General features: G+C 42.0%; 1 protein-coding gene across 2 annotated transcripts in view; it reads right to left on the reverse strand.

The window, feature by feature from the left end:
• LOC115383789 (interleukin-1 receptor accessory protein-like 1) overlaps nt 1–19695 on the reverse strand; it is a 209549-nt gene that overhangs the window by 101007 nt on the left and 88847 nt on the right. For both annotated transcript variants that reach the window (XM_030085973.1, XM_030085972.1), the window contains exons 4-5: nt 14531–14717; nt 12388–12541 (exon numbers count right to left, since the gene is read on the reverse strand). In XM_030085973.1, the coding sequence (XP_029941833.1) occupies nt 12388–12541; nt 14531–14717 (341 nt within the window). The remainder of the gene's footprint in view (nt 1–12387; nt 12542–14530; nt 14718–19695) is intronic.

Here is a 19695-nt window from a genome sequence, read left to right on the forward strand (position 1 = left end):
GACAGAGAAGTATCGGGTTTATTCAAGGCTTGAGGATACCGGGAGTTCAAGCTAACACTAGCGCAAGTGTCAGAAACTTAAATACGAATTCAAGAGGTGGTGAAAACCTGCTGAACCTCCGTGATCTCGCTTGTGTTGCGAAGCCATGAAGCGACAGATTGGCAGGTCACTATCGGGGTGAACGTGCACGCTCTGGATGTGTGCTTGAACGCAGCACACAGGCCTGACACCTAAATCAACAGTGACTGGCACAAATCATTCTTTAATTAGGACTTTCCAGCGGCTGGCTTCCATCAACGGTGACCGCTAACACTGTGGCGCCGAACCTGTCCGCCCACCTCATCATTTTCCCCTCAATCACTCCATCTTCGCTATGATTTTTTTTGGGGGGAAATCTCATGAATAAATAAAACACTGAAGGAAACACGCCCGAAATCACCAGTTCGTCTAAATTTCAACACAAGCCTGCTTGAAGAAAAACATACTTGTCCTGATGACTGTTTTACCTTTGTTCTCAGAAGGTGCCATGTCTGCCTTAAGCATGCATTTGTGGGATGAACAAGTGAACATGAGGAACTTGAGGAACTTTTTCCCAATAAGAATTACTGAAACAAGCAAAATGCACATTTCCTCACCTTTGTTTTTACACTTTCGATGCCAATTTATGTAAATTCCCTTCATAACATCATCACGAGCTGAACATTTCAGTCTGGTCTCGGTTTCTGAATGCACCTTTTCTCAGAAAAAAAGGGAAAAAAAAAGTGCAATCTGCAACTAATTAACATCGGAGTAATTTATGCTGGAAAAATAGATTTTTCGCTCTCGATAAATTATGCGGGATCTGCTGTCCTCTCTTTATCTCTCTGGCGTAATCAGAGATTGACAACAGACTGAAGTGTCCTTGATGGGGCAATTCTACAAACTGTCAGGGATCGGGCAGGGTGGGGGTCGTCGTTGAGGCTCTAACAATGTGTGGACTGAAGAAAAGTGTGTGTGTGTGGGAGGGGGGGTATTTAAAGTTTTCCTAAGCAGGTTTGTGAACTGTTTTCGAAGGGAACCTGTGAGCATCGACCTGGAGTGTTGCAACACCACCTTACACCAGTAGGTGGTGTATGGAGTCAAGGAACTGGACATTTCACTGGACTTGGAGCAGATGTAAATAAAAGGCTTAGAAGCATGAAGAGGGAAATATAACACTACCTCAAATATCTTAACTCGACTTCAAAAACCCCACAAATTCACAAATTATGTGTTTGTTTTGCAATGTTTTTAGATTTAATCATTCAATTAACTTGAATACTTATCAATCACATCAGTTCTATATTACTCTGTTTTCATGTTAAATTTCAAATTGCTATCAAGTTGATTATAGTTCATTTTGAATCATTTCAGGTTGAAAGTGAAAATAGTGCTGCTGCAGTATTTTCACTATTGTGAAAAGCATTTTCTGTCCAGGCAACTTCAGCTTTAACCTGTAAATGTGACAAAATCTAGTATAATGCTAAAACATTAAATAGAATGCATGATTTTTAAATAACCCAGGAGGTGACACATTAAAATATGCTGATAATAACAAAGAGGAATAACACAAACACATAGCTATTCCATCAACCCACCTCAGGTTCAAAAGAAGCTTGATTGTGCAGAAATCTGCTCAATCTGGCAACACAGCCGCTCCGGTCATAGAGCTTTGTTTTTGTGCTATTTTGGTGTCTTTTGACTTTTCTACAATGAGTAAGTACAACATCTTTCATTCTTCTAATGCATGTAATGATTAGATCGCGTTGTTTGTTATATATTCTACCCGAAGAATTAAAAAAAAAAAAAAAAAAACAATGTTAAGACAAAAACACGACATATTTTATTTTGAAATCACTGATTTTGAAACACGTATCTACTTTCCATCTGGCACCCGACTTGTTTCTGTTTAGATTGAACCGGCAGGGCTCCGGAGAGCAGAAGAGCAGAATCGATAGCAGAATCGTGGAGGACACAGCCAAACGATTCCTTGGAAACGAGGCATGAGGAACCGGTTCTCCAAAAGAATCGGTTCTCGAATCCCATCGATACTTGTAATTGAAGGGACAACCTGTGACTCTTGGATACAGGACCACGTTTTTTTGTTTTTTTTTAACCAAATTTACTGCAACAACAGTAGAAAAACATGCTTTTCAATTTATGACTTGTAAAATTGGGATTTCTACACCTGTGTTAAGGACTTGGGAATGTGCAAGTTTTTGTGTTGTATTTGTGAAGCGCAAAAAATCTACAACCACAACTCATGGTAAGAACTGAGGAGTCAATCAATTTACTTTACAACGATCTAATAGAACAAGATTGGAATGCTGTTTGTAGTTAGACAGATATGGATGATGCTTTTGATAATTTTTTGGAAATTTTCAGTTCAGCTTATAATAAAAACTGTCCAGTCCACCAGGTTAGTAGAAATAATACAACCGTAAAGTGTCCATGGTTAACTAAGGGTTTAAGAAATGCTTGTAAGAAAACAAATTAATCTATATTAACAATTCATCAGATTAAGAACTGAAGATTCCGAACACCGATATAAAACATATAAAAATCGACTGACTGATATATTAAGAACTAGTAAAAAGTTATATTATACCCACTTATTCAATAAAAATAACAACATAAAAGGGGTTTGGGGAATACTTAACAATGTAATTAAAGGTAACACAAAAAATAATTCATATCCAAACTACTTTATTGATAGAAATAATGATAATTATAATATGAATGAAGTTGTAGAAAGTTTTGTTTTTTTTGTTAATGTTGGTCTGGACTTGGCAGCAAAAATCCCTCAGTGCAGTAGTAATAACGTAGACCCCTTAATAGAAATAAACCCGAAGACAATGTTTCTTTCAGGAGTATCTGAGGCAGAAATCATAGATATGGTGAGCAAGTGCAACAATAAATTCTCTACGGATTGTTTTGACATGGATATGTCATTAGTTAAACAAATTATACATAGTATCATTAAACCTTTAACATACATATGTAACCTATCATTTCAAAAAGGAACATTTCCAAACAAAATGAAAATCGCAAAAGTATTGCCACGATATAAAAGTGGAAATAAACACATCTTCACCAACTATAGGCCTGTCTCTCTGCTCCCCCAGTTCTCCAAAATATTAGAGCAAACTATTCAACAGTAGGCTAGAGAAATTTATCGACAAACACAATTTGATTAATGAAAGTCAATACGGTTATAGAACAGCAAGGTCAACATCAATGGCCATAATTGATGCACTAGAGGACATAAAAAATAGCTTAGATAGGGTGAAATATGCAGCTGGTATATTTATCGACTTCAAAAATCTTTTGACACTTTAAACCATGGCATTTTATTAAGAAAACTGGAAAGGTATGGTATTAAGGGAGTGGCTTCAAGCTGGATCCAAAGTTATTTAACTGACAGATAGCAGTATGTCAAGATGGGAGAATATTCATCCGGGTATTTGGGCATTGATTGTTGGGTTCCTCAAGGATCTGTGTTAGGGCCAAAGTTGTTTATTCGACATATTAATGATATAGTTCAGGTATCTACATTACTAAAATTAATCCTATTTGCAGATGACACAAATATATTTTATTTTAATGATGATTATAATGATTTAATCCATAATATAAATAATGAATTCATGAAATTGAAAGCATGGATGGACATTAACAAATTATCCTTAAATCTAAGCAAAACTAAAGTAATGTTTTTTGGATAGTACAATGTCAATTTAGACCCCATAATAAATTTTGATGGCGTAGACTTGGATACTGTTTCGGAAATAAAATTTTTGGGATTAACTATTGACAGCAAAATAACCTGGAAATCCCACATAAGACACATACAAGGTAAAGTCTCCAAAAGCATTTCAATCATTAATAAGGCTAAACACTATGTAGATTATCATGCATTACTGTTATTATATTGCTCATTAGTTTTGCCTTATCTAACTTACTGAGTTGAGGTTTGGGGTAACAATTACAAAGGTTCATTACATCCCCTCATTATACTCCAAAAACGTGCAGTAAGAATCATACATAAGGTAGGATATTATGACCACACTAACACTTTATTTTTGCAGGCAAAACTTCTAAAACTCCCTGATTTGGTTGAGTTTTATACAGTCCAGGTTCTATTCAAAGCTAGTAAAAATACACTGCCGGCAAATCTCCAAAAGCTTTTTATGCTGAGAGAAGGGGGCTGTAATTTGAGGGGATGTGGTAACTTTAAGATTAAAGCAGCGCGGACCACTACAAAGTGCTTCTGTGTGTCTGTATGTGGAGTTAAACTTTGGAATCAACTGGGACCAGAACTTAAACAATGTCCAAATATTCATCTGTTCAAATCCAGATTTAAAAATATGGTATTCTCACGATACAGAGGTTTTGTGTTGGGCTAATTCATAAATGTGTTCTTAATCATCAATTATTTAAGCTAATAATGGGAAGTATGCATTATTATCACCATTATCAAGATGACATATATATAACGCTATCTATATCTATAACGCAGTTACTTAGATGTTATTTGGTACTATTAAAATAGAATGTTATATATATTATATAAGACTATTTTACTAGATTACTGGTCAACCATAGTATCTAATATTCAGTCATATATTGGTGGTATTATTATTATTACTACTACTGCTACATTTGTCACTACAATTATATCATCAACATATGATACTTGATATTACTATTATTACAACTACTATTATATCTTAATCAAGCACAATACTTTGATATTGTGTTATATCTATTATCAATGTATAACATGTTATTTTACTTAGCAAACATACAATTAATATAGTAAGTGATAATGGTGCTAATCTTAAACAAATACATAATAAATATTACACTTAACAAATCTTTAGTATAGGGCAGGCAAGGGGGGCTCTGCTGCTGGGAGGCCACCACCATCTAGCAGTAGACTCCCAATTCTTGTATTTTTAATGCACAGTACAGACACTTCCAAAGGGTGGTCCTGTTGCCTGAGGACTGTCCCCCTCTGGCAGCAGGCCCATATATCACCATGCTTAAATTAAAGTTAAATATAAACTATTAGCACCATTGATTACAATTATTGGGGATATCCTTCTAGATGTTTATGTGTTGATGATGTGATAAGGGCGGTGGTATTAATAATGGTAATATGTATGTTTATGTGTATGGGTGTTTGTGTATATGTATGTATGTATGTATGTATGTGTATGTGTGTGTATATATGTATGTATGTGTATGTATGTATGTATGTGTGTATATATGTATATGTGTATGTGTGTGTATATATGTATATATGTATGTGTGTGTATATATATATACATACATACTATTAGCACTTAATTCATTATTATGGCAACCTAAAGATGTTTAGGCAGACAAGGGGTGGGAGTTAACAAGTTATCTTCATCCCACTCCTTTTCGAGGCACAGTCATCAAATTTGGAAACAACATATGTCTAGTTCTTAACTGTAAATATTGTTGTTGGGGTTTTGTTTGTTTTTGTTGTTTCTTTTTTTTCTAATTCATTTTTTTTCTTCTTTTTCATTTTTTTTTTATATTGCTTCTGTATAATCTGGGGGGTTTTTTCTGCCCAGTGTGGGGAATTTTGTGTTAGTTATTGTACAATATATTTTGTGTTGCTTTTCCTGTACCTCAAATAAATGTATTCATATTCATATTCAAAAATCATATTCATGGTACACAGCTACAAATGTTGCTTTTTTTTTCCTCTGGCCTGGGGCTTTGTGATGTCACAGGCAGTGGTGATGTCATCAGCTGTTTCAGCCTTGATAACAGTTCAAATTTGCCATTTGACGTTTGAGCATCAGAGCGTCTGGCATTCAGCACTTCCTCAGCAGCGAATTATTGAAATTCTAGACATGAACGGCAACAGAGAGATGAAGCCAAGAGATTACGGCAACATTTTCAGTAAGAATCAAGCTTTACATCATGGTTCATCTTTTTTAACACCTGTGGAATGTCTCTTACAGAGCCAAAAGGTTTGACTTTGTTCTGATACTTAACATCAGATGAGCCAAATCAGCTCCTGATTAGTTACAATTATTTGGAGTATCTCTTCCACTTTTACTGACTTTTTCCTGATAACTTTTAGAGTTTACTGAACTTTCTTCAAATTACCTGAATGACTTTCAGAAATCAGAGACAAATGTTCTAAGATCTGCATATGTTAACCAATATTTCTTTCCTCCTAGTTGGACCCCGGCAGCGCTTTTTGGGTGGAGGGGGAGACGGGCCGGGTAATGTCGTTGTTGGACCCCAGTGGCACTTTTTGGGTGGAGCGGGAGACAGGCCTGGTAACGTCATTGCTCAACGTGAGGAGGCCCCGGAATCCGAGAGCGGTGGCAGTGGTCAACCAGGCTGCAGTGGAAAGAAACATTCCAGCAGTCCTGGATGTCGAAGGGGTGGAAAATGAGTTTGGCTCCACCTCAGACGAGGAAACCAGCTTCCTCCTCTATGACTATGATGAAGATGAAGTATATTCCCTTAAAAGTAGTTACTCTGACGAGGAACAAGACTCACAGAGTGAAGCTGAGGTTCAAGAGAACTCGGGGCTCAGCTGCAAACGGAAACGGGACGAAAGCTGCAACGATGAGCTGGAGCCCCGGGAGACAAAGAGGCTGAGGTGTGACCTGGACCAACCTCTGGAAGGGTCACCATCCACCTCTTGCCTCACAGACACCTCAACCAGAGGCCACGATGAAGGCCCGGGCCCTGCTGCGTCCACCTACAACCTCAGATCAACCAGGGCCAGAATCCAGAACAACAGCTTGGTCCCGGCTCCGTCCTTCTCAGGGCGTCGATCTAAGAGGAAATCTGAAGAGCGATGTAGGCCCAAAAGAACAAAGAAGCTGAGGCGGGCTACGGTGTAAAACGAACCTTGGAAACCCCACAGGTGTGCTGCTGCTGATAAAGACCTTGAGGTTTGGGGTTTCTGAGGGGACTGAGGGGACGCTGCCGTTCTCAAGGGGCTGACGCTGCTGCTGCTCACTGCTGTCAGCACTGACACAAATAAAGGCGAGATAATTCATTAATTTGGAATAAACACAAATGTTTTGAAGCATGAATAAAGCTTAAAAAAAATCCTCATTTCTTTCTCCCATGATCCTTTGCAGGCGTGGTGTGGAACCATGCTCACACTAGCTTTGCACCTATTTTCACATCTCTGGAGCTGCGGCGCTAAGTGGGCGCTAATTAGCGTAGCGAAGGCATTAATTATGTAACGCGTCATCTTAATTAGACATCCCACACGTGTGGCGTGTCGGAGGGGCATTTTGTAAGCACAGTTAGCTAATTGACAGATATCTGACGAGACGTATGACGGAAGATCTTTACCCGTCGCGTGAATTATGGCTTCCAAAGCAGGGAACAGAACAGGTGGACTTCCTTGAGCTAATTCCTTCTACAGTTGGGTTTCAGCCTCCTCATCAAAAGCATGGTTACACCCATCAAATCACGAGGAATATGTCAAACTGCTTCCCACTGTTAGTAATTAGGCGCGGTAAGCTCTTGATCCCGGCGGATTATTGTCGGAGGCTTCTGTTCTGCCCCAACACCACCACCACCCTGCTGGAAAGGATATTGGCCAAAAACAGCTTGATTTAATCTAGCGAAGAGCAGCTCCACTCCACGAGGACAGAAGCAGCATTCCGACTGAATGGAGATGACACTTCGGGAGGAAAAAGCTAATTCTGTTGGCAGGTTTGTTGGATGTTAGCATTAGCATGTTGCAGCTACGCTACTTTGGAAAGTTACGCACAAACATCCGATTACTATTAAAAAGAAAATCCTAATCTGTAATAAATTAAAAAAAAAACCTCCTTTGTGACAATTACTGCCTAAAAAACACACTAATTGCAAAAAAGCCATGCAAATTGTGTGACAGAAATACATCGTGTGCAACACACGGCGATCTTGTCCTGCCCCGTGTTTCCTGATTGCCGACATTTACCTTGAAAGCACGATAAAGCCGGCGGTCTGGCCCTCGCCGAGCGCCGCGTCCAAGAGAGACGGCCGTCTGTTTGCTCAGAGCGGCGGCCGTGCCCAGAAAGTGCCGCCTCATCAAACGGCCGGGCGGTGATGGGGGTGGGGGGGGGGGGGGGGGGGGGGGGGGGGGGGGGGGGCGGGGCGCCGATCAAAGTCACCCGGCCTTGTGGAGAGCGAGCCAAGTCAAACTGTTTCCTGGAGCTTTTACTTGGCGGTTTGTTCAGATCTGCCAGGATGAACTAAAAAAAAAAAAAAAAAAAGCTGCAGCATCCAGAACCGAGCTGCCGGTTACCCGTCACCTGCTTAATGATGCCGAAAAGCCGGAGCCGATCGGTCAGACTATTGTTAATAAGTTGAATGGTCGCTTCAGCAGAAAGCTGAAACCAGACGATTGGTTAGCAAATCTTAACAATCTGGAGGAAACGATGTATAAACACTGCTTCTGTTGTATCTCCATCATAGATGATTACCACAGCTGTGTCATTTTTTTGCAACAAGACCTTTAATTTAGTTGACTGAGCAATTTGTTGCGTTAAAGCCAGAGTTAAAGCCAGACACTCCTCATTATTGGCTGCACAGGAAAGCATCAGGTTCTGCCTTTCACCGCTGATTGATATTTGCTCGGGCCAAGGCCGAGAAGGAGGGTGATAAAAAAAATAAATAAATAAAAAAACAGTGTCATAAATCTTTGAAAACTATAGGACAAAAATAAGCTGCCATCTGAGGTTTGGCGCTATGAATTCTGCTGTTTACTCGGGTGACGTCTCCTGCACAGGGCGGATGTCCTCCTCATATTCTCCACAGATGAACTTCTCAGTGATTCATTGAGGGACGGAAAAAAAAAAAAAAAAATCATTTGGCTTGATTGAAAAGCCGTCCATCTTGCTCTAAATGCACTTCATCACAGCACACAGCTGCTTTTCCCCGTTGCGGCGAGTCAATCCTGCGTCATGGATCGGATCGAGGCGGCCAGAAAAACAAAAATCAACAACAAAAAAAAAAAAAACAAGGCCGCTCCACCCAGTGCCTTCATGTACACCTGACAGGTCGATACAGGACATTTACATTAAATTAAAGTCACGATGAACATCTTGGAGATATGAAACGCACCGCTGAACGCATCAAAGGAAAAAAAAAAGAGTTCCATAAATTGATAAAGCTCATCAAACACCTGCTGGTCACGCAGTGTACTGAATTTACATGAAGAAACAGATTAATTTCTGTCTTTTCTTTTCCACTGGCACTTTCACTATCACATCAATTATCTCCCATCAATTACACTCCGAACTTGTTTTACTGTTTTTATGCTATATTACCAATGATACCCTGTTTTAGTCTCACTTTACCCCCACCAAAATAAAATGCTTTCAGTGAGCAAAACGGCAGACCAAGAACTCCGAACAGTAAAACTAGCTCAGTGATGCTAGTCATGTCTGGTGCAGTTTGTAAGCAAACTCGCAGAACAGCTTCGGCTATCATGAGGAAAAAGCGACAGGTGTCCAACCGAGAAGGTTGAAATGGGAAAGTTTTCATGTTTGTGACCTGCTTTAAAAAAGACGAATATCTCCAACATCTTGAATTTGATATATCGGAGACTGGACGCCACACCAATGAGCTGTACATTCTGTAGAATCAATGCCGTTCAGAGGGATTTTTAGGATTGCTTGCAGTCGAAATAAGCGTTTTAGCGTGCCTACTGCTGCAGCTTCCCTCCGCCAGGTCAACAGCTTCCGTCCCAGCTAGTTAGCTCCAGTCAGATTTTCTTTTCACTCCTCTGTGTCTCTATTTCATCAGCGTTCCCTTATTCAGTGATGTTTAATCCGGAAACATCAAACGGCGCACCTCACAAAGTCTCGTAAAATGACAAATTTCCAAAAAAGAAAGGAACGTCGGCTCCGATCGCCCAGCGAGGGAGCTCATTATGATTTTAGCTGCGCTCGTTACAATCAGATGGAAGCTGACCTTTTGTACTCCAGAGGGCCTGTAGGCTTTTTAAGAAGGAAGCGACTCCAGTTTTTAATGCTGGATTGGTAACATCTGTGGGAGGCTGATGATAATGTTTCACAAAAGTTCATGTTTAGTTTGGTTTTCAACTGAAGAAAAAAACTAAAATACACAGATGAAAAAGGTCAAATTAGGAAGAAAAGGAACAATTTGTACACTTTCTTGGCATTGGTGCACTTGAGGAGTAACTACTGAAGTAGCGTAGCATGTTCCAGGTAATGGTTCACTTTTCTAAACCTGCTTTTTGCGTCTTTTCATCCATACTGCGAGGCTGATGGGAATATAATGGGGATAAATGGAAGTCTATTTCCCCAAGAACTGAACTCAGGAACACTTGTTAGAATGATTACCTGAGAATGTAAGACAGTCTTGAGTGTTTTCCCCTCAGGCATTTAATAACTGTAGTGGAAAAATCACTGCAGGACAGCAAGTCAATGATGATTTAATGTATGGAAAAGCGTGGCACTTGGAAGTTGAAGGTTTTTAGACAGAAAGACTGAAACCACCATAAATATGGAAGCTAAACAACATCACAAACAGCAGCTAGCATGACTATGAAAATCTCACAAGAATGGAGAACTGCAGACAGAGATATATCCAGAGGTCTGGGGTTCATTTCCAAACATGAAAAGAGTTCAAAGTTCAGAGAGGACAATGAGAAACAAAGTTAAGTTTTGCCACCCTGAGGCAAAACTGCATCTTATGACCTCCAGCAAAAAGACAGTGCAGGGTGAGATTATTTATCTGCCTCTGTTACATCTTGACAAAAAGCACAGTGTGTGTGACCTCCTGGTGCGACGGAATTAGAATGATTCTGCACAAAGCAGAGCGTGTGATCCAGAAACTCAAAACAAGACGATCCATTCAGACTGGGAGTGCATTGGTCTTTATCGGTGGAACCGATTCAACTTCAAGTTTATCAATGGATAATGCTTCAATGGGTCCAGCCATCCATCCATCCATCCATCCATCCATCTATCCATCCATCTTTGCACTGAAGGATTGTTGGCATTAGAACCAATACCACTTGATTTTCATATCCAAGGAGTCCTTTCAAGAAAACCATCCAGCCCATGTCCCTGGGCTGGGGAGGCGCAGTGTGTGCGGAGCTGCTGGGCTTTTCTCCGTTAGACTGCCTCGAGATGACTGCGCTGTACTTGGCGCTATATAAATTAAAGCTGAATTGAATCGTGGGGAGAGAGCTAACTACTGCAACATTGTTCCGCTTCACAAAGTTCAAAGCACAAAAAAAGAAAGGAAAAAGAAATGGTGTACATGGTCCATTTTTTTCACTACTTATGAGCTGTCAGGGTTGAAATCGACCTTCCACACAGTGGAAAACAGTCAGATTGCATCCCGGACAGTTGAAAGGCCAAACGGAGACACATTCCCACCTGCAGACAGACTGCATATGGGTAGGAAATCCACAGAGATGCTTGCTTGAAGGGTACATTTCTTCAAAGAAAAAGCATAAATACTGCTTCCTCTGTCAAGACCCGATCATCAATCATGTTTTGCCTTCTGTTTTGGAAGCAGATAGAGGGATTAAGACGATTCCCCGACTGTGGATGACATTTTGAGGCTGGTGAGGGGAATGATTTACGACTTCACCCAGAGCTCAGAAAAAAAAAAAAAAAAAGTACTGCAAAGTTTGATCAAGTAGCAGTTAGTGGCGGCAGTGGAACGTAGCGGCTTTTGCTAACCGTCCCGCTTTTGTCTGTTGTCACTCTGCCAGCGCCAACCTTCCAGCTCCACTCCAAAATTAGCACTTTCGGCTGGTTGGGATTAGAAACTGCAGCTACTTCCCTGCTGAGCAAAAACAATAAGATCAAGCATCGGAGTCAAATACTGCTCATCGATCCGCTCGCACACTGTACGAGCCAAAACAAAAGAGACGTGTATAATTAAGCTGTAGATTTTTGGGGGTTGTCCCGATCCGACGTGTCAACCCCGGCGGTGACAGAGTCGGTGACAAGCAATCTGTCACCCACTTTAGGTTCGGGCTTAAATATTTCAGCAGCCCAGAGAAAAAGTGCTGAACTGGCTCCGTGTGAATTCCACCACTTAGCAATTAAAGCGGCGACTCTCTCGACAGAAAAGCTGCACGATCAGCTCGAAAAGGCTTAATTTTCAAACAACAACCTGAAGCAACTCGTTTTTTTTGGTTTTTTTTGCAAAATAGAGTTAGAAAAAAAAAAGCACAACCATCAGCAGCAACAATTTCATAGAACTTTTGCTTTGAAAAAAAATCTAGAATTTTCTCTCAGCTTTTTTGATGTCAACATGTGAACATCTAATCAAACGGAGATTTAAATGGACACAAAACCAGAGAAGCGAGTGTTTCCTTACCTGTGACAGATAGTTCAGTCGTCCTTCGCACCACAAAGTTCCCAAACGGTAGTTCACAGGTGTAATTCCCAATGTCATCTTCCCGTACTTCCTTTATCGAGAGCGTGTCTCTTCTCCTTTCTATGGTTTGTCTCCACTGCTTTGGTTTGCATTCCTTTAATTCACAAAGATAAAGAGAACAGAAGCATGAAGACTGGCTCATACAAGAACATAGTCCATGGATTAACACAGCAGTAATGGCTAAAATCCAAGAAGACTCTACTGATGCATATAAAACTCCACCAGTTTTGGACGCAGTCACCATCAAGATGCATCAAATCTGTCAACAACACAAGCCTCCTGCACCCATTAGTCCTTCAAACTCTGATTTATGGGAAGAAAAAGCTGCACAGATTCAGATTCAGGACTGAATTCCTCACCCAAATGTTAATGCTTTGGACTGTAAAGACAAGAAGCATCGTTTGATTGATAGAAAACAGAAATTGATTTTAGCATTACAGGCTGGTTGCCGAAAATAGCCAAGTGAGGCCAAATAACACAAGTAAGTTGTTGATTCTTTCATAAAGTGGCAAAATCATTTTGTGTGTCAAACGTCACATATCATCATAATGGTTGATTCAAACTGAATGGGAACAACTGGGGAGGCTGTTTGCTAGCTCGTACCATATTGTGAGATTCTGGCTGAACTGTATCTCTTTGACACTGTTGATCACCTTATAATGACGAACAGGATGACTTGAAGATGGTTCCCACCCTATTTGAGAGAGCTTTTGTTGTATAGTGTAAATGCAGACATGTCGGACACAACAGACCTGCCCTGTGGTGTACCTCAGGTATCTGTTCTGGGGCCCCTTTCTCTTTCTCTTCTTGATGGACATGTTAGCTCCTGGCTCAAATCTTTAGACCTTGCCATATTAATTATTATCTCTATGCTAATGGCATCCACATGTCTGTTTTCAAAGCATTTACATTTTATAAACTGGTTACTTCTTGATTGGACAATTGTCTTTTTACTCGTTTAAACAAATCAGCTGTGAGCTATTTTTCAGCTTCATTGACTCTTTTGAAAATCTGAAGCTGAAGACATTTTCATACAAAGAGGCATTTGATTAACTTGCTTTACATTGCATTTGCATTTCAATTGCATTTTACGTCTTCGGGATAATAAGCTACCAGTGTCGTATGCAGAGCTCGTCCAAGAGACGGCTTAACATTTCAAAAAGCATGGGGGGAATTTCAGCGGCGTTAGCCTCTTGTCAAACAAAATCACATGTATGTGGACAAAGTGAGGACGAGACTGTGTGGAGCGGGTGTGAGACAGACAGACACTCTCAAAGAAACTATTGAGTAGCATGCAGTCTGTGATTCACCAACATTATCTAATTTTGCAGGGTCTGTTTGGATTTTGGAGCGGATCATCTGTGAAATCCATCCTATTTGTGTGTGTGTGTGTGTGTGTGTGTGTGTGTGTGTGTGTGTGTGTGTGTGTGTGTGTGTTTCAGTGCCATTTGATAAATGGACCAATGCGATACTGAGCAGGTGTGATTGGCTGCTAGTTTCATTCAAGCCCCGGTGGCTCATCGGTTATAAGAGCGGGGAACGACTTGGATGAAGACCGGGCCAGGTGCACCGCAACACCGCCTCAAGTATGGACTGATGACTCTTATTTCCTGTCTGTGCAGCGTTGTGCTACGTAGGTGGTGAGCGTGAGGTAAGTGGCCTTGCAAAAAACCTGTTTTTTTTTTTCTTTTTTTTTTTTTTTTTAAGATTTTGGGCTGGAGAACACCTGAGGCGAGGGAAACTGGGGCACGGCGGGCTTTCCTCCCAGAATTCAATCAGTCCACTAACGAAGCGAAAGCCAGTGACCGGAGGGTAGGAAGCCACCCGTCGTTATCTGCTATTATAATTTGATTCTGCAGGGGAAAGTGGAGGAAGGTGGCCGCCTAATCCAGCTCGCTTTGGCGATGAATTGGCTCCTGAGCTGCACCGAGCGAAAAAAGTCTGCAAGGGTCAGCTCCACTTCTCCAACACAAAGATACGTTTGAGTTTTTAGATGAAATCATCCAAAAGATATCTATGAGACAACTGAAATGCACAAAAAAAAAAAAAAAACCCAGTAAGCAGTTAAAAGACTCGTGTTTACCTTGTACCACACAATTTCAGGCTCGACTCCAGGCTGCAGATAATCCTCAATGCCCGGGCAGGTGATGTTCTTGCTCTTGCTGAGCTCGGCCTTCTCGAAGAACCTCATCTTGGAGTTGTAGCAGAGGTCGGTGTCGTTCTCCGCCACGGTCAGGGACATTGACACCTTCATGCAGTATGTGGAGTTCCTGGGGGAAAAAAAAGGGAGAAAATATGCGAGTTTGAGAATCAGATGGGAACTTGGGTAACGCGTGATGAGAGTTTCCTCCAGAAGCGATCAACGGAATCAAGTGTGCATGTGGACGGTAATGCGGTGCGACAGCTCTGAATGTCAACAGCATTTGAAGATTGATAGAGGCTTTTGTTTTCCCGTGTTAAGCAGACATAGCACGAGCTAGCAGAAAATTACTCGATTGATGTACTGTAACCGCTCAGGTCGTACACATAAAGGAGAGAATTTACGGCGCGAGGCAGAGCAGGTGTAAAATGTGAGATTACTCGTAATGTTTGGAGACTACATGCCTGCCCGGGCCCCCGGATGGCGGTAAGTATTCATCCGCGCCGAGATAAACATTTCATTTTCGGTGATTTGTGCTGGAGATGCTTGTCTTTAAATACCGAAAGCAGCTTGCGGACGTCCCGATCAGATCTGGCGCCGCCCGGGAGCGCGTTTCCCCCACCGCGAGTATTCATTTGAGATCACACCCTCCCCCCCGCTTGAGTTATTCCTGAGAGGATCTGGGAATCAATGGAAGCATCGATTCACCGCACAGAGGCAGAGGTTCTTGATGATCAATGAATTCAACATGGGCACCTTTTCTTCACCCAAAGTGCCTAATAAGACTGTCACCATTGACAAGCACTCCAAGCCTGACGCCGTCAAATCCCTGCTGGTTAAGAGACCAAACAAGCTGGCAGCGTTTAGGGAAAATCTCATTGCTAATTTTCCAACTAAAGCTGGTTACACAAATTGAGCTGAACCAACAAACAATCACAAACACGCTAAATCCTTACATAATTGCGACGCATTAGCCGCCTAGTGGATTAGCGTGATGCACGCTGGTCTTCGGTATCGGCAAACAATCCCGTCAGCCCCCCCAAGAACTGGCCGGCGGTCGCTCCTGGTTGGAGGGGGGCGTTGGGTGGGGGGAATGCTCCTTTTAACAGTAAGCGCGCCGATCTAACTGAGCCCTGATGCAAATGTGACATGATGTGGAGATTATCCCAGACAACTTCGAGCAGATGGACACCTGTGCAAATGAGATCCCACGGGGCGCGCTCTCGTCCCTGTTAAATATTCTGGGCAGCGCTGATAAACTCGCCTGCTGGAGGAGCGAGCGAGAGAAAGGGAGAGAGAGAGAGAGAGAGAGAGAGAGAACGGTGTCATCTGCTCTGCCTGAGTGATCGATGGCGCGGGCCAGCACTTTGTCCTACGACGCCTTTCCAACACTTCGCATCCATCATGATGCCTTTTTGAACTCCGGGCGATCTCGTGACGGTTCGCCCGTCGGGTAGACGCTCTAACTCGGGGCAGGAAAATCATCCGGCTGAGGCTTAACTATACAACCGTGGAACTACACACACACACGGGGTGATAGTGTGGTGTTAATGGGTAAGAGTGTCTGTCAGACGTGTCAAACTGAGGGGATATATGCAACGATAGATGGCATCCTGCATGCATCAGCACGGAGGCGCGTCAGGCTGACAGGTTGTGGTGGAACACAGCTGCGGGGCAGGCGGACAGATTCCACATGCAACACGCGGCAAATTCCCGGGAATTACGCACAACAGTTAGGAGTGAAGCAAAGGGCGATGACTGACAAACCGCCGCTCCTTAATGGACTATACGCCGAGGGTTTGAAAACGGTTTTGTCAGCTGGTTACTTTAAACCTGCACAAACTTCAAATCCTTCCCCACAATCACACTATGGTTCTAAATTATAGTTCTCAAATGACAGAAATGTAGCGTAAGATCATTTCCCAAAGATTTCTTGTAGCTGCAGGATTTTATTTGGTGGAAAAGTTTGTGGAAATGTTGCTTTTGGTCAGAAAGGGCTTCCGACCTGTGGACTGCAGGATTACACAGAACCGACTCCGCCCTGAAACTGAGCCGCCGCGCCGTGTTACATTAAATAAGAGGGCACAGAATTGATTCTGAAACCCTCCCGAGGATACGGAGGCACCTGTGGGGGAAATTAATGAACTCACTTAATGAATCTCTTAATTACAATAACCCATCTCCGATAAGAAACTAGATGATGGGATTAATTGCCGATTACTTATTGCGGCTGACTTTTGAGGAACGCTGACTTGCCCGGGGCTCGACTGTGACTGGGGAGCAGACGTCACGGGGTGAAAAGGTCTGGAGGTTAATCAAAGGTCGCCCCACAAAGATGTCAGTGCCGGTCAATGGAGGAACCAACCTCAGGGAAATCCTGATGTAGCATGTTGACCTGAGCTGCACGCGAACATGAAGGTCTTACCTCAGGGTGTCATTAGCATTTAAATAGAGACGACTGTGGTTTACCTGGGTCAAAAGATGCAGCAAATATTAATAGATGTCCAATGATTTCTCAGTTCGTGGGGGGGGGGGGGGGGGGGGAACGGCTTCAAATCAGTTCCTAATAACAGGTGGTCAAACAGTCTTAAATTACAGATACAAAAATCAAGTGAAAATGTTCAATGTGGTCATTTTAATTACCTGGAAACAACTTAAAGTGTGCAATTTAAGCCATATCTTCCTGAAAAAAGGTGAGTGGCTATGTGGCAGTGTGCTGTGGTTTACTGAGCTGTTCTACTTCCACAGCGTTCCCTGGAAGTTCACCTGTCTGTGGTGAGCACAGCACAGGGTACCTGGGAGAATTCACTCACAGTTTTTACCTTTTCCTGCTCATAAAGTCTTGGTACGATGGCATCACTGAAGCGGGTGCGCAATGGGACTTATAGCACGTTCAGTGTGTTTGAGCCCCGTGTTTTGCTCAATGGCGTAAGGCATCATGCCTGCGGCAATAAACACCTGGATGGGATAAATCTGTTCCAGAGCCCGTCGGATTTGACTGTAAAGAGCTGCTTCGATGCCGCGGCAATGAGCGGCTGTTGAACAGCACTGGGGTGGTGTGGCTTTAAATAGGCGACTCTGCTGGATATGTTTCCTTTCTCATACGGCTTTCTCGTGCCAAAATGCCTACAAATGATTTTGGTTTTCTCCATAAACCTTCTTCTGTTATCACTGTTGTAAACACGTCAGTCTGACTGGATCGATCCATTCTGATGTTGTGTGTCAACGGGCCACCACGTCTGCAGTACAGGTCAAGCTGGATGTGAGATCACATGCACATGACCCAAATGGGAAACTTCTCAGTGCAAGGTATCATGGGATTGATCCACTGACTAAATGGGATGTACAGAAACCAGCACATCAACCCCATCACTGTATTGTTCTGATGTCTGAATAGGAAATAATGTGAATGATAATTATTTTTGCAACAGTTGATGTTTTCCCCAAGTTTCGCTGTTTTAGCGTTTAATGGCTCTTTGAAGAAAAAAAGCAAGGTTAATTAACATTTTAGCCGTTATTTCCTGTTTTTCCAGCCGTTAAAGTATTGGCTGCTTTTGTCTCTTGAAAATCAGTATACAACTTTAATGTGAAAAAAGAAGAGAATGAAAATAATGATCACATATACTATGGAGTCCGTGTTGACTGACAGCGTGTTAACTTGAACGCAGCCAGAAATGCACACGCTGTGGAGGAGTGTGTTTGGGTTTTAACTAACACTGATCTCCGAAGTCATTGAAAACTGAAAATTCCAGCTGTGTCTGTGATTTCCCTTGGGAATTCTTCCTGTAGGTACTTTTCAAGTCGATTCACCTAGAATCTCACACATACACACACACACACAAAAAACTCCATTGCAGGAGTGCATGCTCAGCAGGCTACTGAGTCTGGCACGATCGTCGCTAGCAGATGCGGTGGCGGCTTTGGACCGGCAGGAAAGAGTCTGCTCAACATCAAATGCAAGCTGAGTCCGAGACGGGTCCAAGTTTGAACTGGCATGAGCCGGAGGAACAAGAAGAGCGGCTGCGAAAGCGTCCTTCATGCTAACCCCGAGGTCTGCAGCCGGTCTCACTTTCCCATCTGGAGCCACAAAACATGCTTCAAACTTTGTTTATAGCTTTGCTGCATGTACAAAAACTGAATCTTCATGACCTTATAATATCCACAACTCAATTTATTTTACATCTTTAGCAGTTTTCGGCCATTTCATTTATGTAATCCATTCTACCTGCTTTAGTTATTTCAACAATTTTTCATGAATGTATATTTATAAAAAAAATGTTTTGTCAATTTTAATTGTCTTTGATTTAGCTAATTTACCAACTTTCAATGTTTTAGCTCTTTTAGAAATATGACTCTTAAAAAACAATATTAAGCTACTTTATGTGTTTTAGCTGGTTTTGCAAATTCAATTTTTGTTGAGTTGAGTTTTTTTTTTTTTTTTTTTTTTTTTAATTTAGTTCAAGCTATCCTTGCAGCCATGACTGTTGAAGCCACTTTAAAAATGTGACTGCTTTCAAAGCAATTTTATAATTTTTTTCTATTGGTTTTTACTACTTTAGCCTCTTATTTAAGCTAATTTAGGTGCTTAAAGGAATACTCCGAAGATTTTGGACCCACGCCCTATCCCTATCATTTACAAAGTGAGATAAGCTTATAAATACCTTTGTTGTGTCTGTGCGTCCAGCGGCTGGATCCCAGCTGTTAGCATCGTAGTTAGCTGAGCTCAGCTGCTGGCGGTGAAGAGGAGACAGAGCCAGACTGAGAAAGTGGACAAAATCCTCCTTCCAGTGGTCCAGGGGACGGCGTATTAGCAAAGTAAATCCGAATGGTTATAAAATATTTTAAAAGATGTCCACAGCGGCTGAGTCTGTGGCTTCTACTGCTGTGCTCCGGTATATCCTTCCGCGGAGCACTGCGCATGCGCAGGTCTGTGTGTATCAACACGTTATTTTAATGGATTGAAAAGAAAACACGTCTTTTAAAATATTTTATAACCATTCGGATTTACTTCACGTGCTAATACGCCGTCCCCTGGACCACTGTGAGGAGTTTTTTGTCCACTTTTGTCAGTCTGGCTCTGTCTCCTCTTCACCTCCAGCAGCTGAGCT

Source organism: Salarias fasciatus (genome assembly GCF_902148845.1).
Source record: "Salarias fasciatus chromosome 23 unlocalized genomic scaffold, fSalaFa1.1 super_scaffold_20, whole genome shotgun sequence".
Lineage (NCBI taxonomy): Eukaryota > Metazoa > Chordata > Actinopteri > Blenniiformes > Blenniidae > Salarias > Salarias fasciatus.